General features: G+C 42.2%; 2 protein-coding genes across 4 annotated transcripts; both read right to left on the minus strand.

Annotated features, from left to right (window-relative positions):
* Window positions 1-1,258: 1,258 nt before the first annotated feature.
* Nhlrc1 (NHL repeat containing E3 ubiquitin protein ligase 1) lies at window positions 1,259-2,566 on the minus strand. Its single transcript, XM_027948264.2, has one exon. The coding sequence runs from the start codon at window positions 2,564-2,566 to the stop codon at window positions 1,379-1,381; it is 1,188 nt and encodes a 395-aa protein (XP_027804065.1). The 3' UTR covers window positions 1,259-1,378.
* A 5,959-nt stretch (window positions 2,567-8,525) lies between these two features.
* Window positions 8,526-26,469, minus strand: Tpmt (thiopurine S-methyltransferase). Of its 3 annotated transcripts, none has more exons than XM_027948326.2 (9): window positions 26,393-26,469; window positions 23,953-24,137; window positions 22,646-22,738; window positions 18,334-18,466; window positions 14,502-14,554; window positions 13,803-13,877; window positions 11,227-11,312; window positions 9,806-9,850; window positions 8,526-8,939 (listed from the first exon to the last, which is right to left on the minus strand). In XM_027948326.2, the coding sequence occupies exons 2-9, from the start codon at window positions 24,090-24,092 to the stop codon at window positions 8,827-8,829; spliced, it is 738 nt and encodes a 245-aa protein (XP_027804127.1). In that variant the 5' UTR covers window positions 24,093-24,137; window positions 26,393-26,469; the 3' UTR covers window positions 8,526-8,826. The 3 variants fall into 3 exon arrangements, with proteins under 3 accessions (XP_027804127.1, XP_027804126.1, XP_027804128.1); XM_027948325.2 differs by lacking the exon at window positions 26,393-26,469 and adding an exon at window positions 26,171-26,385; XM_027948327.2 differs by lacking the exons at window positions 22,646-22,738; window positions 26,393-26,469 and adding an exon at window positions 26,171-26,385.
* Between the last annotated feature and the right edge of the window lie 28 nt (window positions 26,470-26,497).

Genomic DNA, 26,497 nt, shown 5'->3' on the forward strand with positions numbered 1-26,497 from the left:
TTCTGGGCACTAAGAGCAAAAATGGGCCTTTGCGCACCTGCTCGGGAGCCCGGCTCTCTCTTTTAGCTCTGAAGGTCAGCTCACAATCCCTTGGAATATATCTTACTCATAATTTCAGGGCTACTTTAGTAGGTACATCTTAGCTACTAAAACTCTGCATAATGGAACACTATTTTTGTTGATATATCATCTGTTATTATTTAAAGCAAACTCTGACCTTTCAAGAGCAATATTTTTTTCCATGAGACAATGTTTTTCTCTGTTGCGTTTGAAGGGCCAGTTATTTGGTATTATTCCAATATCCCTACACCCTAGGATAGTCGTATTAGCTAAAAAAAAGAAAGAAAGAAAGAAAGAAAAAAGAAAAGAAAACATTTGATTCTAAAGAAGCAGCTACTTCACCCATTCATGGACTCAGTTGCAACATTAGGGCATTATCCTGGTCGGGGCTAAACTTCAATTCAAGAAATATGTGAGTGTTTACCACTGGTCTAAAAGAATCAAGGGAAGTAGTTATGGAGTACACAGTGTTTGCTACACGTGAGACCAATTTAAATTGCACGGAGGAAACCCACATCACAAAGTGCTTCAGGTACCACCTACTATAAAGTGGCAAGCAAATTATGTTGACTTATTAACATAAAGAGGAAACAGGAGTATCATTCTGTCTCTCACTAGGATGTAGTGTTCTGCAGGCCTCTGTCTGCCAACCAAGAGGCATGTTCTGAGTGCCTACAGATGAGGAGTCACTGCTACTAAAAGTCACGTGTACCTTTTCCACCAGGTCAATTGATTTACTTATTCAAGTGACTCAAGAGCAGCAGTAACTTCATCTAATGTGGCATTAGAGGTGTGAAAACTGAGGCTCACTACAAAATCCTTTTTCTCCCCAACTCTCTAAAATCTTTTTTCTTTGTGCATCTAAAATAATTAGTTACTTGTAAACAGAGTGCCCATAGCAACAATGCTCATTCACATATTTTTCCCAGATCTGATATCTTATTTAAGAGCAAGGGGTTTGGAATCAAGTTAAAATTGAGTTGACATTGTGACTATTACTGTAAGTAAATGTGATGTTGGGGAAGCCACATAAACTCTCTGGGTCTGTTTTCTCATCTCTAAAATGGGACTAAAAATAGACATTACCTCACTGGCTATTAAGAATTAAGTGAAATAATATTTGCAAATTTCTTAGACTGGGAGTATACATTCAATAAGGCTGGATTTAATTATTATTCTTTAATAACTGGCCCAGGTTTTGTAATTCTGCCAGGCAGTTTCCATGGATGAGTCAAGTGACTTATCCAGGGTTAAACAATTTGCTAGTGACAGCACAAGGTCTTCTGACTCCAGGCCCCAGGATCCCCGCCTCACCCCATTACCCCCAGTCAGCTTTATAGACTTTTACAGAATGAGATGCAGTGTCCAGCACAAGAAGAGAATTCTCCTTGGTGAAGGTCAGTGCCACAGGATGGGAAAGGCCCTGAGTGACCATGGGCTTCAATCCTGGGAACTCTTCAGGTTTCCCTAGGCACAGGATAGCTGGACCGGAGGTGTCTGTCACCACCACATTCCCCTGGTGATCAAAGGTCACAGCCGAAGCAGTAACTCTGGAGGGAAAGAAGAGGCTCAGCCCAAAGGTATCCACCTGGCCGATCAGTTGCATACTTGAGCTAAACACCTTCACTCTGGTACTGCAGGCCCCGGGTCCCAGGGCCGACGGATGCTCTAGGACCGCGACAGCCCCAGTGAGCCAAGACACTGCCACCCCTCGGGGACTGCTCAGATGAGCTTGCAACCTTTCTGTTCTCTGAAGGGCTCCTTCCAGGAAGTCGACTTCCAGCAGGTGCAGAGACCCTCCTTCCGCATCGGTTACCAGGACCCCATTCTGAGGGGTGGTCTCCACACCCCAAGGTAAGGAGAACTGGCCTCCGATGACGAGCTTGATCTGGCCAAAAAAATCAAACACTTTGATGGACCGGTCGCCAGCGTCGGTGACAACCACGTGGCAGTCATTGGTGACGGTGACGTCCAGTGGGTACCTAATGTCTCGGGCGGCGTCACCTTTCTCTCCAAATTGATGCACACATCCTCCCCCTGAGTCAAAGATCTTGACCCGCCTCTTGCCGTCGTGCACCACCACGACCCGTCCTGTCTTGGGACAAAGTGCCAGACCCGTGGGGTTGACCAGGGTCCCCCACCCGCCAAAGGCATGGTGGCAGCTAAGGGCCCCGGGGATGCAGGGGGCGGCGCAGGGGGCGGCTGGGGACCGGTGAAGGGTGGAGCCCAGGAGCTCCAGCAGGTGCAGCACGGGCAGGCAGTCGCTGGTGTCGCAGGCGCGGCAGGCTCGCCGGCAGAAGGGGCACTCGAGGGCCAGGGTCCGCGGGTGTGCCAGGGCGGCCACGCAGGCCAGGCAGACCACGTGGCCGCAGGCCAGGTTGCGCGGGCGCCGCTGCTGGCTGTGGCCGAACCTCTCAAAGCACACCTTGCACTCGAGCAAGCTGATCTCGGCCTCGCGCACCAGCCCCGGCGGCGTCTCCCCGCCGCCCGAGGCCTCCTCCCCCATGGCGCGCTGTCCCGGGCTGGACGCTGCCCCCGCGCAGCCCGCGGTCACGGTCACTGGGCGGGGCGTCCGCCCTGACGTCGAGCGCCGCGGGTGGCTGACCGCGACCTACCGCCCCCTGGTGGGCGCGCGGCGTTTCTGCCTGTGTGGACGTTTCCGGGACGAATTCACGTGGGCATTTTTTTGTGCAGACCGGTAACCCTCAGCCGTGGGTGGATCCCCTGCATTTAACAGGGGAGGAAGCACAGCCATGGAGGACAGGGTGTCCCTGTTCTTCAGCCCATAAAGGACAAAGCAGGAAGTAGAACCCAGTATTCCAGCGCTGGAGTCCCATGGTTCCTTCATATTAGGTGTGACCCGGCTGGGAGAACACAGACACGTCAAGGTTAAAACTCTAAGAAAGTGAGATGGTGTGCGCACTTCTTTGGTGTGTTTTAAGACGTTTGTAGTAAAGCAGATGTTTCCTGAATACTTATAAAATGAATTTGCATGCGGAAGAAGGAAGGTTATAGGACAATCAATACTCCAACACACTAGGCTTGTGGCTTTCAGGTGGAGAGCCACGGCTGAGAATGCCTTCCAGAGGAAGAAATATAAAATGATAAAGCTGTTAACAATTACTATAGAAATTTGCTCCATGCCTGCCTTTTTTATAAAAAGGGTTTACATAGGTTATCTCTTTTAAACCTCATGACAATCCTATATGGTATATTATTTTCATCACCCATTTTCTACAATAGCGTTCATAGAGGTTCAATATCATGTCTAGGGTCACATGGCTAGCAAGTGGCTGAGCTTCATCCCCAGAGATTTAGCTGCTCTGGGGTGTGGTCTGGGCTGCTGGGATTTGTAAAGGCCCCCCAGCTGATTATAACATACAGTCACGTCTGAGAACCAATGCACTATGGTGAGTCCATCAAATACCAACAGGTTCCAGTATTCCAATCTCAGGTAGGACTGAAAGCAAAAAGAATCGATTACAGTCTTCCATTTGCAGGATGTTTTTACCCAAATGTCTTACTCGAGTGAGGCCCTTGACATTCTGTTCAGTTAGAGATCCCAGTCATAACCAGTGACCCTTTTATTTCCTAGACTTCTGAGAACACAGGGTTCTATCACCTGTTAAAACCCCGGGAGAGAAATTTAATGTAAGACAAGAAAGAACATTTCCTTATTACTTGTTACATGATTCAAAGATTGTATATTAGAATACCACAACCAACTCAGTTCCGTAATTTCAGAATACATTTCCATTCCAACTAAATTATCCACTTAAAACACACCCAATAGAGAGTTCTTCTAGAAGTAATTTCTTAGTCAAGAAGTACCATTCAGAACATCAAAAAATGGAATATTTTTAGAACCAGTGTTGCCTCAAAGAAATATGAGCGCTACATTATATCATGCTAATTTTTTTGTCGCCACACTTTATAAAATAAAAGAAACTAGTGATATTAATTTAAGTGTATATTTTATTTAACCCCAAATATACAAATATTGTCACTTTGATTTTTTAATCATTACAAAAAATATCAACGAGATGTTATACTCTTTCTTTTGTGTGTCATAAGTAAAATCCAGTGTGTATTGTTCACTTACAGCACATTCCAGTTCAGATTAGCTCCCTTTCAAGTGCTCATTAGTCACATGTGGCCGGTGGCAGTCACATAAGGCTGGCTGCTACCCTCAGAGCAGCACAAATGCAGGCCAGGTATGTGCTGAGATGTTACCTTCTCAAGATGCTTCCCAGACTGACTCTGTGGATCCTTGACTTGCTCTAACATGTCTCTGCTCCAACATTCTTTTAAAAATATTCAAAGATCTCAATTCTTTGTTGACTATAGCTGAGCTTTGACCCTTCAGCCTTGTCCTGCCAGACTTCTAAGAGGGAGGAGCCGGAGGGCTCAACTCCTCTGCACACTACCTGCTAATCCTACCACCTTCTTGATCCTTTGTTGCCCCCGTGAGGCAACTAATAGTACTGCACCACCAGCTTTGTCAGCCCTTGGGGCTGCAGCCTAATCAAGGCCTCAGGGAAATACAAAGAGGCAGATGTTCAGAAGACAAATCACAGCAAGCTGCAATAATGTCCACAGAGCTGGGCTCCGGGGTGCATGCCTGTAACCCCAGCGACTGGGGAGGCTGAGGCAAGAGGATCCCAAGTTCAAAGCCAGCCTCAGCAACTTTTCAAGCCCCTAAGCAACTTAGTGAGACCCTGTTTCAAAATAAAAATTCACAAGGGCTGGGGATGTGGCTCAGTGTTTAAGTGCACCCTGGGGTTCAATCTCTGATTCCAAATAAATAAATATAATAAATAAATAAACAAATATGTCCATAGTAATTGCTCTACTGCATTAGTTGGACAGCATAGTCGTGATGGAAAGCTTTGTGACACCCAATTTACCCTCATAATTTACTGTCGAGGATCCAGTGGTAAATTTGACATGTAGGAATATAACTTGTGGCATTTGATTGGGGATTAAGGTTTTCTCAATTAAGTCCTTTGGTGATTTAGGGTCACCATATCCTGGCTGGCACTCTTGGCTACTGTTATCTTTGGCCTTTGCTGATGCCCCATGGAGTAGCTGCGGTTTCTAGACTGGGGTTCCTGTCAACAGAAGCCAGCATTCCCTCCTTTTACACTGTCTCTGTTCCTACTTAACTGAAGATATGGAGTCCAGAAGGCTTTTTTGTAATACACTCTTAAAACTGCACCTTATCTTCATTCCCGATTTCTTTCACGCCTATCTCTGAAGAGATGAGAGTCCCACACCTGGTTTTACTCAGCACTGTATCCAAGTGCCTGTATCTACATTTGCTGAATGAATGCTGACTACAGTGACAGGGGAAATACAGCTGTCAAAAAATGTTGGGCTGGGGCAGAACACATGCTCAGCACGCCTGAGGCCCCGGATTCAATCTCCAGCACCATCAAAACCAAATTTTGTTCTTGGTAAAATATTTAGTGACTGGGCTATTCAGTAGGCTGAGGCAGGAAGACCTCAAGTTGGAGTCTAGCCTGGGCAACTTAGTCTGTCTCAAAGAGGCTGGGGGTATTGTTAAGTGCCCCGGGGTTCAATTCCCAATATCCCAAAAACAAAACAACAAACCTGTATCCAGGTTGATTGAAACTTTTTGTCAAAGCACACATATGTAAGTGGACAAAAAAGTAAGAAAGCACATCTCCATCTTTTCAGTATCATCTCAAGCAATAAGATTTGGTTGTTTTTGTTTGTCCTTCTTAGACTTTCCTATACCTTCCAAATTTCCAGGGTATCATTTTTATTATTTATGTATAAATAATTGCTAGTATCTGATTTCTAAATACCACTTCCCTTGACCATTCTCCTCTACCTTCTGTTGACAGGTCTCACCACTAGTGAAACCAATTTCTATCAACATCCATTGGTTACTCACGCCTGTAATCCCAGCAGCTCGGAAGGCTGAGGCAAGAGGATCTCGAGTTCTAAGTCAGCCTCAGCAACTTAGTGAAGCCCTAAGCAACTCAGTGAGACCTGTCTCTAAATAAAATACAAATAGAACTGGTTATTGTGGCTTAGTTGAGCACCCCTGTGTTCAATACCCAGTGCCCAAAATAAAACAAACAAGAAAACACACTCCACTGGTTAACAGATTTTCAGGCATATTTTCAATTTGAACATTAAAGTTATATATAATTAAGAAATCTGGAACATGACTATTTGTCACACACAGCAGAGTGACTGTGCTTAAGGTACCTGTATGGAATCCTATCTTATCTACATTAACTCTGCCACTCTGGTGAATTTTTTTTAAATATTTTTTTAGTTGTAGATGGACATTTTATTTATTTATGTGGTGCTAAGGATCAAATTCATGTGCCTCACACTTGCTAGGCGAGTGCTCTACCCCTAAGGCACAACTTCAGCCCTACTCTGGTGAATCTGTAATACAATGTTTGGCAAAAAATAAAGCACATCAGATAAGAAGTGCTAAAAAGTCAGAGCTATAAGGATTAAAGACTATTATTATTATTTATTTTGCAGTATTTGGGGAATCAAACCCAGGGTCTAGCACATGCTAGGCAAATAAATACTCTACTATGAAGCAACATTGCCAATACTTTTTATTTTGAGACAGGGTCTCTCTAAATTGCCCAGGCTGGCCTTGAACTTGTGATCCTCGTGCCTCAGCCTTCCAAATAGCTGGGATTATAGCATGTGTCACCATGTTCAGCAAGACAATTTTGAGTTTTAAAAAGCATTTAGTAGAAATCTTTCTTTGAAAGATCTTTGAGTGTGTGCCATGCACTTATATATATATGTATATAAATGAGCATACATCTAGATTGTTCCTATTATGAGGATAAAATAGTGATAGGCGTAGCTACAGTTGTGAACAGGTAAATTACTTGGACTAACATCTCTGTGGGTTAGGTTTCTATTTGCACAGGAGTCCCTTTATTTGGGAACTCTCTCACAGGTACATCTTTCAGGCTACCTTCTGTGGTCCTCTGACCATTAACTGTTCATGATGCCAAATCCCTGGCTTGACCTAGGTCAGCATGAAAGCTTTGGTCCTATCTCTTTGTGCTTCTACTTCCCCACTCACCCACACAGACTATTACATTCTTTTCTTGTTTCCTCCAGACTGCTAATGATAACTTTGAATACCTACGTTGGACATCATAACCCTGTGTAGGCAAGGGCAAGGCAGTTAATGAATCATGGTTCAGATCCTCTGTTATTTAAAGTACAAAATGAAATAAAAGGCATTTTTAGAAAAGTCTGAGAATAATTCAATTGCTGTAAAACAATGTATACCTTCTATCTTTTTTTTTTTTTGAGAGAGAGAGAGAGAGAGAATTTTTTAATATTTATTTTTTAGTTTTCGGCGGACACAACATCTTGTTTGTATGTGGTGCTGAGGATCGAACCCAGCGCCCCACGCATGCCAGGCGAGCGCGCTACCGCTTGAGCCACATCCCCAGCCCTATATCTTCTATCTTGAGACTTTTAAAAAAGTTCTTCCAATGAGGACACACATTACATGAAAGATTGACTATATAAGATTATCTCATTTAAGATTCTTTGGGTACAAGTTACAGAAACCAACTCCAGCTCCTGCAGGAGAAGCGGGCGTTATCACATGGCAGGACACTCTTGCGCCTGGCTCTGGGAACGTGAAAACAGAGACAAGGACACCTGTGGTCTCTCTCCTATTTGCATCTCTGCTTTTTTTTTTTTTTTCCTTTCTGCGGATCAGTATTCTGTTTCTCAGATGTCTAGGTGAGATGTGGCTGCCCCAGAGCTCCTGGTCCATGTTACAGTTTCACCCTCTCTGCATTCAGCTTACTGTTTTACTGTTTCAGCCCCAAGTCCAAAAATCTCAAAAGAGAATCAGATTGGCCCAGCCTGGGTCAGTGGTCCACTCTTGTTTCACTCAACTGGCTGTGGTATGTGTGGGTATGTGTGGCTCTGAGCCCACACTGTGGCCTGGGGGCAGGGCTCGGGGAAATGAGAATTTTTTTTTTTTTTTGATACTGGGGATTGAATCCAGGGACACTTAACTTGTGATCCACATCCCCAGCCCTTTTTGTATTTTACTTAGAGACTGGGTCTCACTGAGTTGCTTAGGGCCTTGGTAAGTTGCTGAGGCTGGCTTTGAACTTGCAATCCTCCTATCTCAGCCTCTGGAGCCACTGGATTATAGGCATGTGTCACTGTGCCAGCTCTTCTTAGTTTGGGGAAAGAAAACATTTGTCCCATATAGGTTGGTTTAATTAAGTTTTAAAAAATCTGTTTCTTGATTTTGTTACGTGTAGAGAAAATGTTACAGTGAATTCTAGGATTTCAGGATAAGATGGTTGCTTATAGTAAAAGCTCATCTTTTGCATAAGCTTTGTACTACTTTGAACCCTATTAAATCGTTACATTTCTTCCATGATTCTAAATTTCATAAAAATGCGAATTTTTCCAGTCAGTAGGTTATATGCATTATTTATTTTATCTTTTAATTATACAAGGAATACATGCTGACTACAAAAAAATATTCTTAAAAATCTTTAAGACTCACAGGTTAACATTTTGCCCCCAGTTATATACTCCTCTGTAAAGGAGCTACCTTAACATTTAAGTACGAGTTTTCCCCTAAAAATTTATATGCACTTTTTGAGCAATGATCTATGATTTGACTTATGAGAAATTTAAAAAATTTTAAAACACCTATTTTTAAGGCTTAGCATGATTTTCAAAACCACATGACTTATTTTAGTTATATTTCATTTACTTTTCGGTAAGTAGATACAATTTTTCAAAGATGTAGTCAATTCCCCAAGTTTTATGTCTTTCTTCAAAAGTGTCGACCTTCTCAAGGCAAAGAATATTGCATTTTGTACCTAAAACGAGAAAGGGTCACACGTCAAAATTCTGTGAAGCAATAGTTAAACTATAGAACCAGCCCAGGTGTCCATCAATGGACAGATGAATAAAGAAACTGTGGTACATATACACATGGAGCTTATCCAGCCACAATGAAAAGAGAAATCATGTCATTTGCAGGGAAATGGATGGAACTTGAGAATATTATATTAAGTGATATCAACCAAACTCAGAAGGTCAAGGGTCGCATTTTTCTCTCATATGTGGAAGCTGGGGAGGAAAAAGGAGAAGAAAGGTGGTGGTGGTGGGGGGTCTCATGAAAATCAAAGGGAGATCAGTAGAGGAAAGGGACCGAGGGGAAGGAGGAGGAGAGGAAAGGGGGAGTGCCAGGGAGTGACGCTGGACAAATTATACTGACACATTGTGTGCACACGTGTGAATATGTTACAGCAGGCCCTGCTCTTACATACAACTATATAACGCACCAATAAAAAATGTGGGGAAAAACTGAAGAATGTCATGAGGGTGCTTCTAAAAACACTTCACATGATTTTAAAGGGAGTGTGCACTGAGGCTCTTTCTCTTCTGTTTAATGCAAAATAGGAAATGCTAAGGACAAACTCTGGGCTCTGAATTGTTATCAATTAAAACTCCCAAGAGCAACAGTTAACATACCACCTCTGTAGAAGAGTTCAAATGTTTTAACACCAAGCGTATAGCCAAAAAGCCATGTTATAGAGATTGGTTCCTTTTCTAGGAGACAACGGTTTTCAATAAAATGGTCTTTGTCTTTTAAATTTCATAGGCTTTAATCACATACTAATAGTTTACTAACAGCTCAAAACAGTTAACCGTGGACTTAAAAAGTTAGAGCCTAACTTACCAAACAACCTTTGAATTTCAGTATCTGGCACATAAAATGGTGGGCCTAGGAAAAAGAGAAACAGGATGAAGAATGATTCCTATAAACCCGACTCTGAAGAGCAATGAGCGCCCCAGGCCTACCTCCACCTGTTCCCCGTGGCCCAGTTGTACCTGCTCTATACACAACTCCGTCATCCAAATAGGTGAGGATGTGCATGTTCTGTTTTTTTTTTTGTTTTGTTTTTTGTATTTTTTTTTTTTTTTTTTGCATATCTCATACAAAGAAGAAAACTGGGATATTGAGGGAATGACCTTGTTACATATCCATTCGAGTGTAGATAAAATAGAGGCTGAGCCAGCATGGATCTTGAGAACATGGAAATCAGGGTGGAGTCCATTAGTAAATTCCTTTGGGGTTTCTTGTCTTCTGGGCACTGATTTTCTACCTCCTGCACCCACTCACTTTCTGTATGCTCCTCCTCCTCCGCTGTGGGGCACAGAGTTTACTAGGAACCTTCCCTTTGCCTTTTAAGAGAGACTCCACCCCTAGACAGAGCCCGCTGCGTCTCCTTCCCACGGGCCCTTCTGAGGCCTCTGTTCATGAATGGAATTCAGATCAGGTTAGCAGAACTAACTTCTGCCTGCAATAGCTTCTATTTCCATCCAACTGTCTCAGACTTAATTAGGGGCACTGGATCTCATCTCTTAATGAGTTTTTTTAGACCTAATTTATTCAGACAGAAAAAAAAGACTAACATATGCAAATATTTATATAACAAGGCTCTTTTTAAAAAACTCGACTAAAAATCCAAAAGGGGATTCTTAAAAATTAAAAGCCTATGTATTTGGTTTTCACTTCTCCCTGAAAATTAAAGTCCGGACATGACAAATGTTAAGTTTCAGTGTCCAGACAAAATGAGTCTAGGAGAAAACACCCCGTTCATAGATTCAAAACAAGGGAGCCATAATGGGATGCAATAGATAAATTGTAAAGTTTAGGTTTAGAGATTTTCTGCCCACCCTATCACTTCTTCCCCAGCTGGTCCTGTGAGGGGGCACCTGTGTGTGTGCATAAGCACCTGACTGGCGCACTGCCACACCACGATGGTATGGCTATGCAGTATCCATGGCAGGGTGACCAGATCTCCCCTTCCTTCCACTCCAGCACTTACGAGGTTTCTCTTGTATATTAGGATCGTCCATTTTCCTTTTCAGCTATAGTTTGAGTATAAATAATATATAAAATGTGAAAGGAATATATGAAAAACATGTATAATATGGGAATACAAAAAAAAATGATCATTCCCATTAGCCCAAAGTAGAATTATCTTCATGCATACAAGTAATATGTTTCTCTTGAAATAAATTAGACCCAAAAATTCTTATTCATGTCAGAGAATTAAACAGAATATTAGGGGGAAAAAATAAAACCAGCTTTACCTGCATGTTTTGTTGGATCATAAGAAAGAACAGCCAGGAGGTACTGAAACCTTTCTCTCAGTAGGGACAACATGATATCCACATAGCTAAAGAGGACACAGAAAGGTTTAGGATACATTCCTCTGGGGACCTGAGGCAGGGCAGGAAGCCCGCGCTCATTTTCATCAACACACCCAAGTTAGTTCTCATTCTAAATGCAGGAAATGGGTCCAGCAAATTATGGCCCTGTCTAAAGTGGGCGAGGAAAAAGAGCCAAGTTGCAGGCTGCTCCAAAGGACTGCGTTGCCACAGTGCTCAAGGAGGTGGCTCCCAGGCCAGGTCAGGGCTCAGTGTCACCCGGGCACACACTCACTGAAAGGACAGATGCTGAGCTCTGTCCACAGGTTGACTCAGCAGGTTTGCTGTGAGGCCGAGGATGCTGCAGTTTAACAAGTGTCCTAGGTGCCTGGCCCCTCCTCCAGGGCATGTGTAGGAGATTCAAACTCAACCCTTTTCCTCTAATCTGCTGGGAGAGACAAGACCTCCATGCAGGTAAAAACTCAAGGTGGGGCTGGGAAGAGCACATGCCTGAGGCCCTTGGTTTGATTCCCCAGCACTGCCAACACAAAAGAAAAAAGAAGAAAAAAAAACATTAAAGTGGGCACGGTGGCACACACCAGAAATCCCAGGGGCTTGGGAGGCTGCGGCAGGAGGATTGCAAGTGCAAAGCCAGCCTCAGCAATGGAGAGGCCCTGAGCAACTCAGTGAGACCCTATCTCTGAAACACAAAATAGGGCTGGGGATAGGGCTCAGTGGCTGAGTAGCCCCGAGTTCAGTCCCGAGTACCCGCCACTCCCGGCCCCCAAAAAGCATTCAAGGTGGCATGAGATTAAAGTCCTCCAACTGTGACCCAAGCCATGAGTGCTGCTGGAATGGTCCTTGCAGGGAGCAGGTGACACCACTTTCCAGCTATGTCTTGGTCCAGAGGGGGGACAGGACCCCAATTGGCCCATCAGTAGATGAACCAGGAGCCGGGGCTGGGCCTGGGGCAGGATGGTGAGGGGAACAACCAGGTGGCTCCACTTGGGAACGGAATTAGGAGAGGAGGAAAGCTAGGCGGTGGTGCTTGGCAAGCGTGCATTGTGCTGCTGTGCACAGTGTGCTGCTTTATCAGAGAATCTTACTCACGGTAAGAATCACACCATGCCACGCCCTGGGGAAAGAGCCGGACATGCCACACCTGGTCTGCCCTTGCCTGCCCTTGACATCCAGTTTGCTCCTCATTGCCTTGTGGGTTTCGCCAGGCAAACCAATGCCTCAAAGAAGAGGAGGCACATCCTGCCAGAATGGGAAGTTTTGACATTTATCAGAATTGAGTTTAGTACCTGAGAGTGGTGTTTTATGGAGAAAAAAGCGTCTCAGGTGATGCTCTGAGTTGATAAAGGACACTTGAGTCCCATGTGAAAGGCAAAGCAGACATTGGAACTGTGGTGTAGATATTTGGGGGAAAGAACAGGGCTGGAAATATAAAAATCATAAGGGCAAAGGCCAGGTACAATTTATTCAGTCATTTCCCCCAACACTGGACATAGTATAAATTTAGAACATAGTAGGAACTGAAGAATTAAATAAGGCACTTTCCACATATTTAATTTCCGTTAACACCCACGCTTTGAGGTGGTCAGATGTAGGGTGTGGATTTTAAAGCCACAACAATGAGGGTTAGAGCTCAGCTCCGTCTGTACTAACTGATGAGTAATTTAGTCTCCTTGAGCTTGGTCTCCTCATCACTGTAATGGAGTAAAGACAACGCATCCCTCCCAGACCTTCAGATGGACTTACGGTTTGATCTGGAGTGTCCCCCAAAGCTCACGTGCTGGAGTCTTGGTCTCGAATGTGGCAATGTTGGGAGGAGGGGCCTTTGGAGGTGACTGGATCACAAGGGCTCTGACCTCGGTGGGTTTATCATGTATGAATTCATTGCTTAATGGGCTACTGCTGGTGGAGGGAGCTTCAGGAAGCTGGGCCGGTGTGGAGGAAGTAGGTTGTTGTGGGTGTGCCCTTGAGCTGACCTCAGCCCCTTCTCTGTCCTCTGTGCTTCCTGACTAAGATGAGGTGAGCAGTTTTCCTCCGCCACATGCTTTGTCATGATGTTTGCCTTACCACAGGTGTGCGGGCAATCTGGCCAAGTGACCATGAACTGAGACCTTTGTGAGCCTCAGTAAATCCTTCTTCCTTTGAATTGATTTATCTCAGGCATTTTGTCCCAGCAAAAGAAACCTGGCTAATACAGGTGAATTAAATATGTCAAACAACACCTGACAGAGGGCAAGTATCCAAGAGGTGTTACTGGGCCATATTAGTGAGGCAATGAGGATGGTGTGCAGCGATATTCCATGTTTGCAGAGGAGTAAACACAGAGGCCAAGAGAAGTTGAGTACTTTGACCAGGGCAACACAGCATAAAAGTGACAGAGCCACAGCCTTATACCTAGGTTCCTAGAGTGAAATCCTACAGTTTCCTGAAACTCAGTGGGTTTGTAAAAAAAAAAAAAAGAAAGAAAGAAAGAAACAAAAAACAAAATCCAAATCACTTACCATTTGCGATCACCTGGATTAATGGCCACTAATGCTCCTCTATCCCAAATCCTGTCAAATTTGCCAATATTTGCTCTACCAGAAAGACAGAGGGAGAAATTGCAACATTTTATGTATGAAAAGTCAAATCCTGAACAAGATGTACCAGTTCCCCATGGCACACGCTGGTGCCTCACCCAGCATCAAGGGATTAGGATCTCAGGTCTGCTTTTCTTCACGGACTCCAGGGGTATGCTGATCCGGGTGTGGGGGGGCTGTCCATTTCCTTATAGTTTAAGAGCCTGTGGCAGCGGTTTCCCTATTATTTTATGACTCAGAAACACAAGGAGAAATGAAGGACAATGTCTGACAACTCTGCTCCCAGCCTCTGGCTCAGCTATCAGAAATTTCAGATGGGATCTTGTTTGCTGGTGAACCTAGCCGTTCACTTCTGCGCAGGCCAGGAGCAGGGTAGAAGACACTATCTCACTCCCCCTACCTTTTCCTATTTGCCTGGGTTTGGGAGCTATCTCCTAGTTTGGGAGCTCTCCGAGAATATTAATGGACAGATAAGGAGTCTATAAGAAAAATAACTGCAGAACAGAGATTCAAATCAGTGCCTCATGGAGTTTACACCAACAGGCAGAAGTGACGAGAAGACCCCCAGCCCCTGGCCAGCACCCACTGTTTTGAAAGCATAGATGTAGAATTCAGTCTTACCTGGGAAGGTCAAAAATGCTGCAACAGTACAATGAAATATTCCCGGAAGAACTCTGTAATGAAACAATGAAAAAATTTTTTCTACTTAGTTAAGGTGTATTTGAATGCCAAAGAAGAAAAAGAAGTTCCAAAAAAGCAAAGGTGGCAGAGAGAGAATGAAATACATAGTAAACACAGCAATTTTAATGTAGTTTAATTTACAATTAATTAATTTACAATTAATTAATTTAATGTACCTTATTTACTCTTTTAAAACCTGTGTTGGGTTCTTTAGGACCAACTCAAAGAGGAAAATCATAGAGTACAACCCTAAAGATCAGTGAGGTATTATATTTATATATATATTTAGTTGTAGATGGACACAATACCTTTATTTAATTTATTTATTTTTATGTTGTGCTGAGGATCAAACCCAGTGCCTCACACATGCCAGGCGAGCGCTCTACCACTGAGCCACAACCCCAGCCCTGACATATTATATGTTTTGAGGTAAAATTCTAGTAATGCTTACTTGAGTAGGGTCCTGACATTTTTGCCCTGCTATAGATAAATTTGCAGCTCAATCAGGCCTGCTGATATAGACAGATTTTTTTATTTATTTATTTTTTAAAATTTATTTTTCAGTTTTCGGCGGACACAACATCTTTGTTTGTATGTGGTGCTGAGGATCGAACCCGGGCCGCACACATGCCAGGCGAGTGCACTACCGCTTGAGCCACATCCCCAGCCCAAGACAGATTTTTTAATTGGTGCATTATGGTTGTACACAGTGATGGGATTTGACTTACCTGTTTGTACTTGCACCTAATATAACAGTACAATTTGGCCAATATCACTCCACAGCAGTTCCCCCTTCCCTTCCCTTCTCCCACCCCCTGCTCTGATCTCCCTCCATTTTTCATAAGATCCACCCCCCACCACAACCTTCTTTCTCTTTTTCCTCTCTAGCTTCCATATATGAAAGAAAACACAACCATTGACCTTCTGAGTTTGGCTTATTTCGCTTAACCTAATGGCCTCAAGTTCCATTCACTTTCCTGCTAGTGATGTACTCTCATTTTTCTTATGGCTGAATAAATACCACATTTTCTTTATCTATTCATCTATTGACAAATACGTAGGTTGGTTCTATAGTTTGGCTATTGTGAATTGTGCTGCTATAAACATGGTGTGCATATACCTCAATAGTATGATGATTTTGATTCTTCAGGATAAATACCAAAGAGGGGGATAGCTGGTCATATGGTAGTTCCATGCCTAACCTTTTGAGAAACCTCCATACTCTTCTCCACAGTGGTTATATTAATGTACAGTCCTACCAACAGTGTGAAAGTGCATTTATTATTGTTTGTTCTCTTGATGACTCCACTCATACATATTTAAAATGTTATTCAGGAAAAGTGTGTTTGTGCTGCCTCCCCCATTTCTCAATCACTCCACCATGAGCACTTGTTGACTGAGCACTTGGGTGATAGGAGGGGACCTATCCTGAACTCTAGGTAATGCATGTGAGTTTGACTCAGTCTCTGACTGCAGAGAAACAGGATGACAGAGAAACAGATGGCCAGTTTGGTCATGGTGTGTGCCCGAGGACATTGTGAACACAGAAGACAGAGCAAGGGGCTTTCCGGGATCCTTGGGGCAGGTTGAACAAGAGGGAGCCTCAGATGGCGTCTTGATGTATCTGCTGACATCAAAGTGGGGGGCTGGGGGTGCACTCCAGGGAGAGCAACACGATGCAGACCTGAGAAGTCTGGGAGCTGGGAGTGCGGGGGAGGGCCGTGTAAGAAAGGTGCATCAGGATGCACCAGATTCGACCGGAACCAAGGCACCAGTACAGGTTCCCAAGTAGAGGAGAGAAGGTCTTGAACACCAGCTTGGAAGCTCTGTGGGGGTCGTCCAGAGGGTAGGGGATGCTGGAGGCTGGAAAAACAGCCAGTGGATCTCTACTTTGGTTGCAGACTGGAATCCCTGGGCAGCTTTAACCAGTATTGACGCTCCTGCCCCAGAAGACTCCAATTTAATTGACTTGGGTGAGACTTGGGAATTTTTAAAAGACTCATGGATGATTTTAAATGTGCAGCCAGGGCTGGAAAGCACTGCCCTAAGAGGGAGTCTGGAAGCAGGCCTAGCTTCTTTGGACTAAGCAAACTCCCAGAATTCCTACATGATTGAGAACGGGTTGGAGGTGGGGTAACTTTAAAGCAAAGTGTTATCAAGTCTTGTACTGAACTGAGCAATAAATTTCAATATTTAGAAGAGAATTTGTGAGAGACTGGGTATACAAATGGACAACAGCCAGGCCATTTATGACAACATGACTCTGAACCACAACCTGGGTCTACCTGGTTAATGACTGCCAGCTTCCCTGACACCTACCACCAGCCCCTCCAACTCTGACCTACCACAGCAAATCAAATACACTCCCCAACCAGCCACACAGGATGGCCATCCTAGATGCCCACCTCGCACATCCCCAGGCCAACAGCCTCCGGTCAGTACACACCAGGAGGCCTTTCCCCCACTATCATGTTTTCCTGCTCTTCTGCAGCCTTTGAGTCTCTGCTAAACACAAGTGGCTGACTCCCTCTTAAAATCAGCCTCTGCTGTCATCTGGGTGGGTTTGTTTATTTCTCTATTATTACTGCAAACTAGAGGCATTGTTCCACTGGATCAGGGTGATGACAACCCCCAAAGCCATCGTCTCCAGCCCTAACACCACCCCTTTCGTATCCTTCAACTCATCATCCCCAGAATAGAACTCATTTTCTCTGCTCTTCAACTTGCTGCTTTATTCTCTACCACCTGACTAGTTAGTTACCCGAGCTAGAAATGGAACCCATCACCCCCTTTATCCCCGCTCAGTCTCCAAACCCTGCCAGTGACACTGCAAATGTTGCTTTAATTCATCCTGTATGCTCTCCATGCCTCATTCTCCTCCCCCAGGCCTTTGAGATCTCCTTCCTGGGCCACTGCCACACCCTCCTATTGAGAGGCTACCTCCCTTCAAGTAAATTCCCATGAAGGCGTAAAGGTGATCTATCTCTAATGGAAATCTGGCCCTGTCCTGATGCTACTTAAACCCCACTGTGCAGAAGCAGTGCTGACTTCCGGGGGCATCTGAGATCAGGGACTCAAGCCTTGCCTTTTCCCAGGCTTGTCACCATGAGTCAGTGTGTACCCCAAGCTGGGCTGGGTCACTCCCTGTCATTCCCTTAATCCCCTAGGTCTTTAAGTTTGTTCCATGCATTATGTAGTTTCGTTTCTGTTTCTTTTTTCTCTTAAGCTAAGAGATTTTTTAGGGCAGAGACTATATCATCTTTTATTTCTTCAATGTCTGATACACAGGTTTTGCCACCTAATAGATTCTCAGAAAAGGACTATTAATTTAAAAAGAAGGAGGAGAAGGAGAAATAGAAAAATAAAAGGTTAGGGGTATAGTTCAGTGGTAGAGCATTTGCCTAGCATACATGAGGCCCTGTGTTCCAGTCCAACACCTAGTGTGTATGCGTGCATGCGTACACGTACACACACACACACACACACACACACACACAGACCAAACCAAACTGTGCGGCTCAGTGCAGTGGAGTACAGAGAGACTTTGACCTCAGCTTTTGTATTTCTCTACGCCAATATATATATATATATATATATATATATATATATATTTATATTTATATATTTATATTTATATATATATATTTATATATATATATTTATAAATATATATATATATATATATTTATTTATTTATTTTGCTAGCTACCATCTATATTTTGAGGCCCTAGCTCCTTACTGTATATAATTACTTACCAAGATCAAAACAAACCTTAAATACTTTGGTGCCAGGAATTTCAGCAATTGGTTCTTCTGAGTAAGAGAGGTTTTGCTCCATAAAAAATTCCCGTATCCCAAGTTCACTGATTTCCACACCAACTACACTGTGTCCCCGGTCAGCAAACCTACAAAAAACAACATATTTATACTTACAATCCAAATAAAATACTAAATAAAGGCATATACCTCAATAAACATGTTTTCTTTACTTTTAAGGGATTCATATATATTTAGGTTCATGAGGTTCCACAAGACTTGAAAGGGGGATCTATGTACTTTCAAACCTCCTGTTAAGTAGATTTCTGCAAAGTTGATTTATATGACTTTAGTAAAAAATAAAATTTGGAATGTTGAGTATTGATTTAAACCTATGTATCTGACTTGAGGAAATGCTTTCAATGTCCCTAAATCCATGCTTTCCATTAAACCAATGCGTGTGGAGGACAGGTCTATATCTGTGCGGCTCAGTGCAGTGGCCATTAACTCGTTGGCTACCAAATAGCGGTCTCACAGAGGAACTGAAAATTTTTTTTTGGGGGAACTGATTTTTAAATTTTATTTAGTTTAAACATATAAAGCCACTGTGATGAGTAGCTACTATATTGGAGCACACAGCTCTAGAACATTAGCTTCCATTTCTATAATTATCTCATTTCCATTTATTTATAACAAATATCCTAAATTTTTTTATCAGCATATGCAACTAACATTTTCCTGGCAAGCTAATTATAGAAATCACAGTTTTGGGATCTTGGACACTGGAGAAAATAGTATCAACTGCTGGGTTTCTGATCTCGCGACTTAAAGGCTCAAGGGTCACTCCAGGTAAACTGGGCTGACTGGGCTGCGCAAAATAACCACACGAGAGACACAAATACTGTGACGGCTCCTTTGACCTTAAGGGTCCTCAGGAAGAGAGAGGGCGAGAGCATGCGCTGACCCCTTTTATTGAGGCAAAGTATTCAAATGAGGCAAGGAGTCAGGTTTCAGGGGGCTGAGTCTATATCTTCATGGTGTCCACTGTCAGCAGGTTGATTGACACCTGGGTAGGCCGCACCCAAGGGTACAGTAAGAGAAGGGGACACACACAAGGCACTTCCATGGAAGATTCTATCCTAAACAGGGCAAGGGATTATATTACAAAGGAACAGGTGAGCATAGCTTCACCCATGGGGCTGTAGCAAGATACACCCATGCACGAGACACCGACCCTCGGACCTAAGAAGGGTGGGAAAGCTCTGCCACATTTATGTGACTGAGCGCCTCAGCACCCAGCCAGGGAGTGTGACTCAGTCATGGGTGAGGTTGGTTTCCCACAATCAACAGCATAAATACCTTGGCACAGTAATAAGGTTAGGTCCAATTACATAAGAATAGTCAGTTCTGCTGCAGTGTGACACATGCTTTCCTAAAAATTGCTACAGTATGCAAAATTGTGCAGGCCATGTAGTCACATGGCTGATGGAAATGTGGGGGTTAGGGAACGACATTTAAAAACTGTATAGTGCCACAGTAAACAGAAACAAGGCAGGAACCTGACAATAATGGGTTCACACATGTGAAATGGTTAAGAATAGATAAATACTGCCACATGGCACTTCCCCTTGAAAAAGACCTAAAGTTTTCTTGTAGAGGTGGGCACTGGCAGGGCTGCGATTGGTGAATTATTGTGAAGTGATGGAGGAGTGTTACTGGAAACCAAATGGAAAGTTGCAGTACCTGGCGAGCACAACATAGGCTCATAGCACCTGGGGTAAACTGAGGCTGCAGGTGGTGCTGGGGTGTGTGCGCAGGCACGTGCTGTCTGCTCAGCACACATTGGAGCACTCTTCTGCTTTTGCCTAATGTTTCTTGCAGACGAAATCACCAGAAAGCAAATGGAAAAATCATACAGTCCTCTAATTGTTCCCCAGAATATCAGTTGAGTTAGAACAAAATTCACATTTTCAAAACAAGAACAAGACTGACTGTTACCTATTATCTACACAAGAGTACATCCTTTCAACCAGGGCAGAGCATGAACTGTTTGCAGTTCCAAAATGAAACATACTAACTGCTTCTCTTGTATTTCCTAGGAAATTTGTGAACTAATACACAGGGGATATTTTTTAATTTTCATTTTCAAAAAATGCATTTTTTGAAATTATACAATATAAACAAAGAAAGTATCCAAATTGACTACATTTTTCCCCTCATTCAACACGTGGAAAAATGAAGCATGTTCTACAACAGAGTGGCATTAAAACAAAACAAAATAAAAACAAAAGCCTAAATAGCTTAAACATTTCATTTTGATGCTTATGGTCAAGTTGATCTATTCACTCTGATGTCTATATAGATTTCGAACATGGACCTAGTTAAATAAATGAAAATTTCTCTAATATAATAACTTACATGCCACCACAGTAGCTCAGTTCTGATATGTCATTGTTATTATATTTTGCAGTGCTGGGGATTGGACCCAGGGTTCTGTGCATGCTAGCAAGTGCTCTACCACTGAGCTACAGTCCCAGCTCCAAATGGCTTTAGACCAAAAAATATTCAACAACCACACTTAACTGGTTTATTCCTCATATTGTTAATAGAGTTAATATAAACTATTTGCAAATAGTTTCCAAAGTAACTCTGTCTTCTGGTTCAGTGAGGTGGTCAACCCCTATGTCTAACGATAGAGAGAAATGTTCTCAAGTTCATGGCCACATTGGATCTTAAGCCACAGCACCCATTTAACATATTCTCTCTCTCTCTCTCCCCCTCCCTTTGTGGTGCTGGGAATTGAACCCAGGGCCTTGTGCATGTGAGGCAAGCACTCTACCAACTGAGGTATATCCTCAGCCCTTAACATACACTCTTATCTATAAGTTGAAAGAGCGAGAGCTGTCAAAATTTTGCCATCTTTATTGAAAAACCAACTATAAATACACCTTTCCTCCATGGATAGTCACTGATGATAGAGGGAACAGAACATTTTTACTCTATTTTGCCTTTACTATATTTTGCATTTAGTAGTCTTTTTTCTTTCCTACTTAATGATCAAATTTCTCAACATTTAAGCTTAAAAATGAAGATGTCTTGGCAGGTAAGCTTGTGTTGTGTGTGTGTGTGTGTGTGTGTGTGTGTGTGTGTGTGTGTGTATTATTAAAACAGAGTTCTGTATAGAAAACAAATTCCAGGTTCCTGACTTTAGGGTAACCCACAGTAACAGTGGCTTATTAATTAATGTGAATTATTTTTGTAGGAATTACTTGCAAGGAATATTTTATGCATCACTGATTTTATAACAATGATTCATGATTAAAAAAACTCTCTTGTTTTTGGACAGTGTGAGGATTGGACCCCAGGACTTCCTACATGGCTAAGCAAGTGCTCTACCCTTAAGCTACATCCCCAGTATCTTTTCCTTTTTTTTTTTTTTTTTCTTGGTGGTGGGGTGGTGCCAGGGATTGAACTCAGGGGCACTCGGCCACTAAGGCACATCCCCAGCCCTATTTTGTGTTTTATTTAGAGACAGTGTCTCACTGAGTTGCTTAGCGCCTCACTATTGCTGAGGCTGGCTTTGAACTTGCGATCCTCCTGTCTCAGCCTCTGGAGCCACTGAGATTACAGGCATGTAATCAGACACTCAGCCCCTCTCCCTTTTTATTCCTTAAAGACAGGGTCTCATTAAGCAGTTACCCTGGGTAGCCTTGAACTTTCAATCTTCTTGCCTCACCCTTCTGAGTAGCTGGATTGTAGGTGTATGCCACCACGCCTTGTCATTACAAAAATTTTTATTTGCTCATAGTGAGAGAGTGAGCTGAGCTGCACAGTGGACCATAAACACTGTCCTGCCAAAAACTTATAAGACATTTTAAAATTTTCTGTTTATCTCTATTTCAAATACCTAAAGTTAATTTAGGTTAATTCCTCAACTACCTACAATAATGAAACCATGCTCAAAGATACTGGGTTTTCTCCCCTGCTGGTTCCAAACTAATTTTTTTCCTTTGAAATGTAATGCAAAAAACCTGTGTCTGCTTCCTTTATTACTGTTTGAAGATTTTTTTTTTTTTTTTTTTTTTTTTTTTTGGTACTGGGGATTGAACCCATGGGTGCTCTCCCACTGAGCTACATCTCCAGCCCTTTTATTTTTTGAGACAGGGTTTCACTAAATTGCCCAGGCTGGCCTTGACCATCCTCCTGCCTCAGTCTCCCAAGTAGCTGGGATTACAGACATGTGCCACTTTTCAACCTATATCCTGTTAAATATTCACTCAAAGAATTTATCGTGAAAGACCAGTATGTTGATGGAAATCTCTTCCTACCATTTCATCTCAACAGCTTTTCCACAAAGAGGGAAAAATACTCTTAGTCCACTCTCCCTTTTAAGAAAAGTATCCAAATGTTTCTTTAACAGCCTGCGGAGAGAGAAAAAAATGTGATGTACACACAGATGACTTTTTATGCATCACCTCATTTAAAATTCTCTGAAATCTTAATGAGTAGGTAATGTTATTATAACATTCACTTTACATATGAATGAACAGGACAGTTAAGTAACTGGTTTAGTCATCCTTCTAGTAATAAATGACTTACACACTGGGTTTTCCTGATCCGTAATTAAAATTAAAAAAATTTTATTTTTCTTGGTCAATGTGTTTTGAAAATTCTGTATTAATTTTCACATGTATACTTAACAAAGAAAGTGTTGTGGAGAGGGAGCCTCTGAACCTGTGGAGTTTTCAACAACTGTTTTATGGAAATTTCTCTAAATAACTTTAACTCTTACAGTTTAATTTCCTCTACAGACACGTGGCTCTTCTAAGGCCACCCCTAAGGCAGAGGTGATCTATAACAATGTTCTGGGATGATGCCTCAATTTCTATTCACTGAAAAAGTGATAATAATAATGATAATGAAAACAACATCTTTTGGATAGTGGGGTGTTGGCCTAGAACAAAGATTGTCTATAATGATCACTTAACTCAAATGGGTTCCGTAATTTGTCATTGCTTCTACAAAGACAAATACTGCTGCTAAGAAGTTGCTTGATATTCTAGCTCCCATATTTTCTCTTCCTCTCTCTTCTTCACCATACAGAAGAACAATAGAATACATGTGATTGGAAATCTGTCAAAACACCCCCACTTTGGAGTATAGAGAGATGGTACTTCAGCATCTGCTTTATATAGGCCTGCATGACCATAGATAGAGGCTACCAGCAATTTGGTTTTATATGTAGTTTTTAATTGTAGGTGGATACAATACCTTAATTTTACTTTTATGTGATGCTGAGGATCAAACTCAGTGCCTCACACGGGCCAGGTGAGTGCTCTACCACTGAGCCACAGCCCCCCAGCCTTGCTACCAGCAATTTTATAAAGAAAGACATATCATAAATCTAAGATGCCTTCAGTTGTAAGTCGCATCATTGTTTGTACTCTATTGGAAGAAAACAGATTGCCAATTCAATTATGACATGCCACAGATGCATTCTGATTTCAGAATTGATACGTATGACAAACTAAAAATGTGCCTCTTAAAAATCAGTCTAACAACTGATATTATTATTTCTGTTTCAAAATCAGTGTGTGATACAGAATTTCTTTTTCATAGAACAAACATATCTTACTGATGTCCTTGTTCTTGATGAAATCCAATTTTGTGGGTCACCCACTTGTCCTGCCATTCTTCCAGGGTTAGTATTCGGTTTTTCTGTACCTCCCAATCGGGGTACTCTTCAATATCAAGTGAAGTTCTTGTATCACTCATTGTGTATAATAGACACCTTTGTCTACAGGCAGATATCTCCAATTCCTAAATGGAAAATATGTGCAATGTTGTTATTTAAGGACCCTGCAATTCTACTACTAAACTCAATGAAAACCTAGTATCCTTGGGAGTATGGCTTCTAACAAATATTTCACAATTCAACAGAAAGTCATGCAAAAAATTACTTTTCAGTGAGTCTGATGATAGAGGCATAACTCATGTTACACATTAGGAAAGATCTTTAAATAAATTGAATTATACCTTAACACTACAGTAAAAGAGAAGGATTTAAGCTTCAAAAAGGTAGAAAAAAAATCAGACATCACACAGTAACATTCATAAACTTAGAATTTTTTCTAGCATCTTAATTTTAAAAATTTTCATATTTATGTTTTAGTTTTCATCAATATTATAGTATACACAATTTGAAGAGTTTAACAGATTTGCTATGAAATAAGCAGTCCTTTTTCCCCATGAGAGGCAACCATCTTTAACTCTTTTAGCTGGGTCATGCTATCTTAAATTTGCATGTTTATTTTGTATCTTCTTAATTTGTTCATTTCTAGGTAGCATCTAGAGAAGATGAGCATTTACCTCTCTTACAAATTCCAGGCACACATTCATTCATTCACACACACACACACACACACACACACACACACACCATCCTTCTCATCTTTCCTATTTTTCAAATATACTCGCAACATACTTTTGTTGAAATATTTGGTGTGTACATTATAACTAGGTAGGTTCAAAGTTTAACAATATAGTATTCTATGATTACTTTTCCTTTTCTTCACAACTTTTGATTCTGTACCGGTTTCTCTCATTTATAAAATTTTCATGAACTCACTAATTCAACTCCAAGCTCTGCCAATTGTCCTGGTTTCCCATCAATATACTCTCAACTCTTAATCATCAGATATGAGGATTAAATTCTGTTATTGGTGGGGTTTCAAGAAGGAGGCAAAATACATGCAGGAGTTCAGTATCTCATTTGTTCATCATAATCTGTATTTTAAAATAATTTTCTCCTAGCTTATTTTTTGCATGGGAAAATGCACACAAAGGGAACTGAGAAAAAGAACATATAAACATACCTGTAGGTCTATCAGAATGTAGAGGAAAATGTCCTTTCAATTTTGCAATATTAAGGACAAACACCACAATTCCAAAATTCCCTTTAAATCATTAGCGAAGCTAATTTGGTTTGGATTGAACTAGCATGTTATTATTGGCAGCTCAAACTTAATGATTTATTCATGAATAGCAAATTTGCATAAAAGCAAGAATTTCAGGAAAAAGTTCCCCTTTTGTTGCACAATTTGGCATCAGTGTGCTTAGGATTAAAGGAAAAGGCATATTTCAGGATTCACTTTTCAACAAATACTTGTTAACAAGTGGCTTTTGCAAGGCCTTGAAGATATCAGAAGGGGACAGTTTTCTGAGAGGCCCTGGGAAGTGTTCGATTATATTGGGTACACAAAAGCAAGAGAGTTGCAGGAACTGGACCCCTGAGTCCAGAGATCCCTCCTACAGAAGTTCTTTACTGAAACTAAATGGGAAGCACAGTCTATATCATTCACTAGAGCAATCCGGAATTACAAGACTCCATTCCTTTTTCACAGACTTGATCTATATTAATATCATAAATATCATCACTTCTTAATTCTAACAGCTTCTTAACGTGTACTCCACTTGTCTAGGTCATTTCTTAAGAAATAATGTTTCTCAACACGATATAAACGCAAAGTACCAGAATCAGAAAAGGCAAATTTCACAATGATCCCTTCTCATAAAAGTTAATTTCAAATGTGCTCATCGGTCGCCCAGGTCCTCCTTCACCTTAAAAAAATAAACCCTATTTCTACTTTAGTTACATTTTAATATTTTGTTGGATTGAGTGACTTCCCTAAGTCACACAAATTTTGAGTAAGGGCTTGGTGAAGCTTTTTACAAATGCACACGCTAGTTAACACACCACTGAGCAGGCCTTAGAATATTCACGACTCCCAGCTTTCCCTGCCCCAAGGGCACAAGTCACTATTTTGGCAGTTTTCTCTTTTCTTAAAACTCACCAATATAAACAGTGCTTCGTGCGTTCTCTTGAAATCTTGGATTCAAGGACCGTGCGCTACCTGACCTCTTTAGTACTACTTCTCGCTTAGGTTCCTTGACCCCATTTCAGGGCGCGGATGGCATCCGCGCTCCCGGTTCGCGAATTCGGGAAGGCTTCCAGGGGCGCAGGCACTCCAGGCACCACTCTCCTCCCGGCTCACTCAGGGCGCCCCAGGACTCACCTCTCGGGTCCCCGGCTGCCTGTCTTTGCCCGCGTCCCTCCTCCCGCGGAGCTCCCGCCAAAGGGCCCCTCCTACTCCCCCGAGGCCCCGCCCCGCCGGATAGCC

Source organism: Marmota flaviventris, chromosome 6 (genome assembly GCF_047511675.1).
Source record: "Marmota flaviventris isolate mMarFla1 chromosome 6, mMarFla1.hap1, whole genome shotgun sequence".
NCBI lineage: Eukaryota > Metazoa > Chordata > Mammalia > Rodentia > Sciuridae > Marmota > Marmota flaviventris.